Source organism: Eucalyptus grandis, chromosome 7 (assembly GCF_016545825.1).
Source record: "Eucalyptus grandis isolate ANBG69807.140 chromosome 7, ASM1654582v1, whole genome shotgun sequence".
NCBI classification, from domain to species: Eukaryota; Viridiplantae; Streptophyta; class Magnoliopsida; order Myrtales; family Myrtaceae; genus Eucalyptus; species Eucalyptus grandis.
In genome coordinates, this window is record NC_052618.1 from 34,876,687 (window position 1) to 34,880,628 (window position 3,942).

A 3,942-nucleotide genomic window follows, 5' to 3' on the forward strand; every position below is an offset into this window, starting at 1 on the left:
AAAGAACCAACAGAAGACTACTAGAGTGTGGTGAAACAGATTCTACACTACTTAAAAGAAATCGTTTCGCATGGATTACATCAGTTCCCAATCCACCATGTAACTCCACGCATACAGTGATGTGGATTTGGGCCAATTGCCCTATTGATAGACGCTCAACAGGAGATTATGCAATTTATGTGGGTCGAAATATGATTTCTTGGTGAGCCAAAAAGTAGCATACCATTGCACATCCCTCAACTGAATTTGTGTATCGAGCATTGGCAAATGCCATGGCAAAAGTGGTATGGTTACAAACACTGTTACAGGATTTGGGCATCTCTCAATTAAAACCCCACCTCCTTTGGTGCGACAACCTAGGGGTAACGTATCTTACGGTGAATTTACTTTTTCATACTATATTAAAGCATATTGAGGTAGACTTTCACTTCGTCCGTCTTTTACTGTCACAACATAAACTTGAGATTCGCTTCATATCCACACCTGATCAAATGGCGAATATCTTTACCAAGCCTCTTACACAATGTCGCCATGGTATGCTCAAATCCAAGATGAAGATCATTCACAAGACCATCATTAACTTGTGAGGGCCTGTTAAAGATAGCAACACATGACTCGTTCAAATTCGAAATATTTTGAATTAAGTTAATGCTTTTATCTTTTAGTTATTATTGCATTATTACTGTATTATTACCGTAATAGATTAATTCAAAATATTTGAATTAGTCCATTCTTATCTCATATAATTATTATTGTAGTTATTACTATAACAGACTAATTCAAAATTTGAAATATTTTAAATTAGTGCATGTGATTATTGTAACAGCTAGTAGATAAATTTATAAACACAAATGCTATCCTTGAGTTAAAAAATAAGCAAAACTCATGCTCAAATTCAGAGTCTCTTTTTACACATATATCAGCCATGCCACTACAGCAACATAAGGCTTAGGTACTTGCTATTATTGCGATACGATGCCACTCAATCAACTGATAAACTGGTTTCCTTGATTGATCAATTAAGTGAATTTCACTAGGGATTGACTCGGTGAAGCTTGAATTTACTGGTAATATACATCAAGAACAGAATTGATTTCGGAAGCTTGATAATAATTGAAAGATGTTTCGTGTGATCACCCAAGAAAAGTTTGCTTATTCCATGACGCACATCTCTACATATGTTCAACGATGCCGCTCAATCAACTGATAAACTGGTTTCCTTGATTGATCAATTAAGTGAATTTCACTAGGGATTCACTTTGTGAAGCTTGAATTGACTGGTAATATAGAACAAGAACAGAATTGATTTCAGAAGCTTGATAACAATTGAAAAATGTTTCATGCGATCACCCAAGAAAAGTTTGCTTATTCCATGATGCACATCTCTACATATGTTCAACGATGCGACTCAATCAACTGATAAACTGGTTTCCTTGATTGATCAATTAAGTGAATTTTACGAGGGATTGACTTTGTGAAGCTTGAATTGACTGGTAATATAGAACAAGAACAGAATTGATTTCGGAAGCTTGATAACAATTGAAAGATGTTTCGTGCGATCACCCAAGAAAAGTTCGCTTATGCCTGACACACATCTCTACACATATTCGACATTGCTTTCCCTCAAGTTAAGTGCTAAAAGCTGGATTGCATGAGGTTTGATGTTCATCTGTTCTTCACTGAAACTAGGATGTTGAAATGTTCTCCTTCATGTAGTTCCATGTACTGTGAAACTTTGCTAGCAAACCTCTCAAACAAGCCATCCATGACTTCTTCTCCAAAATGCGTTGCCAGGATGGACTCTGAGACCGCTCTAATGTTCGCTGCCACATATTTGCCTCTCACTCGTAAATTGCCGTCGCCCATTTCGGCATCCCAGTTGACTTTAAACGTTTCAAATCTGGTGACGTGAAATGAGCCCTCCTCTTGAATCACATGCCTAACTTCTTCAGGAGTAGGCATGTAAAAGGGCAAGTTAAAATCATCTAGTTTTTCCTCTTCGATTAGACCCTTTAAACATGAACCAGAAAATTGCTGGTGAGAAGAAGGCGATGATAAGTTGGAGCACTGCACATAAAATGATTATTGTGGAACAGGAACAGGACTAAAAAACTATTTATACTAGACTACTTTTATTCTGTGGAAATTGGAGTGTCAATATAATTAACCTCGTGGGGAGTTGCCATTCGTAACTAAGTAATGAAAATCTTATAATCTTCTTTTTACCGGCAACTGTTTGACGGAAAGACTCATTTGGGCCACAGCAATCAAATAAAGTCTTATGCGAAATAATTCACACAATGCATTCAATAGGCACGCACACAGGTACGCATTTGCAAGCAAGCATGCCGAGATTGTAAAGAGTAAAACCTCTTGAACCATATCGCTTATTGTCATTCCCAACAGTTCCCATAAATTAGCGACTTGATCCTCAGGCAAATTGACGCTCATATCTCTGCCGATCATTGTGAACATCATGCGACCTCCAGGTACTAACTCTTCTGAACGAGACTTGAGGAACAAAGTCATGTCCCTCATGAAAAGGTCCAAGTATGCTTCGTGCACGCTTTTGGGGCTTGCCCTTGCCAGATAGATATGGCCTTTGTTTAAGGATGATTCAAACTCGCTAACGAGGTTGGCGGGCACCTGACAAGGTGCAGAAGTAACATAATTTACATGAATCAAATAAAAAAGAGCGAATAAATCAATCTAAAGTGAATTTATGATGACTAACCTGAGAGCGCCAGTGGACACTATATGAAGAATGTATGAAATGAAGAGAATGGTCGGGGAACAACCTCCCATAAAAATTCCCGGGCATTGCTGCTATGAAACAAGGCCCAAAATCTCCTCCCTTCTCTCTCCTCAACTCCTGGTAAAATCTAGGGATCAATCTGAATACAGTGTTGAAATCGTTATGGAAGAGATCGTTCAGGAACATTTGGAACATGGGTTCCTTCTTATTTAGTTGCTTACATGTCGCATCGATGGAATCGATTATTTCCCTTAACAATAGTAGTGTGTTGGGACCTGAAGAACATCCTAGATCTGCCAGTTTCAAGCATTCAGGGAAGCTATCTAGATAGAGCTCTCTTAGGCTTTCTTGCAATACAGAATTTGCCCTGGACATTACCTGTTTCTGTATTTGTGCACATGGGAAGCGAGTGAATTATAGAATTAAAATCAATAATATGCATCTTTTGAATCTCCAGTTTTCTTTTGCACTTAACCCAACCTCTTGCAAGGTTTTATGGGAAAAAAATTAACCTCTTGCAGGTGTGTTATACCTGAGAGGTGTGAAAAAAAAAAATCCTACAACTGGTGGTTCGGGTGTTTGGAGTGAATAGGAATGATTATGTACTAGACGATCATCTGGGCAGCACGTGAGATAATTGTGTTTGGAGGCTCGGTGCAGTCTCCATCATCATATAGGTCTTGAAGGTGATGCCAAGCTAGCCGAGACCTTGACAGCAATGGAGGCCATGGTCACGGCCAGGCCGTAAGGGGCTGCAGAGGGAACTAGTAGAGAAGCGATAAGGATGGTACCAGCAAGCATGACCGCAAGCAACACCAATCTAAATTATGAGTCGGCAGCAGTGGAGGATGGCATGCGGTGACAACTGGCGGCATCAGGGCCGATGAAAATATGAGGGTAGAGAGGAGATTTGATTAGTGCAATCAGCACTCCAATAGATTGGGCGCGTGGTGCTATCTCAAGAGCAAGACAGCATATGAGATAGGGAAGAAGACTATTCTATTATTCGATTCGGATGGAAATAAAGTTGTTTGCAGAACATGTGTTATTGACAGGCCGGTGGAGAAAATGACTTGTTGAGTGAGAGCCACTGGACCACTACTTCATGCATTAGACACTTAGCCATTCACCACATTTAACAGAACAAAGCAAGAAATCTGAGAAAGATGCATGCGGAGGATTTCATC

At 39.5% G+C, this 3,942-nt stretch overlaps 1 protein-coding gene across 1 annotated transcript; it reads right to left on the minus strand.

Annotated features, from left to right (window-relative positions):
• Positions 1 to 1,665: 1,665 nt before the first annotated feature.
• On the minus strand, positions 1,666 to 3,130 carry LOC120296111 (monomethylxanthine methyltransferase 1-like). The gene is made up of 3 exons (XM_039317766.1): positions 2,735 to 3,130; positions 2,227 to 2,646; positions 1,666 to 2,067 (listed from the first exon to the last, which is right to left on the minus strand). The coding sequence occupies exons 1-3, from the start codon at positions 3,128 to 3,130 to the stop codon at positions 1,666 to 1,668; spliced, it is 1,218 nt and encodes a 405-aa protein (XP_039173700.1).
• Positions 3,131 to 3,942: the final 812 nt, after the last annotated feature.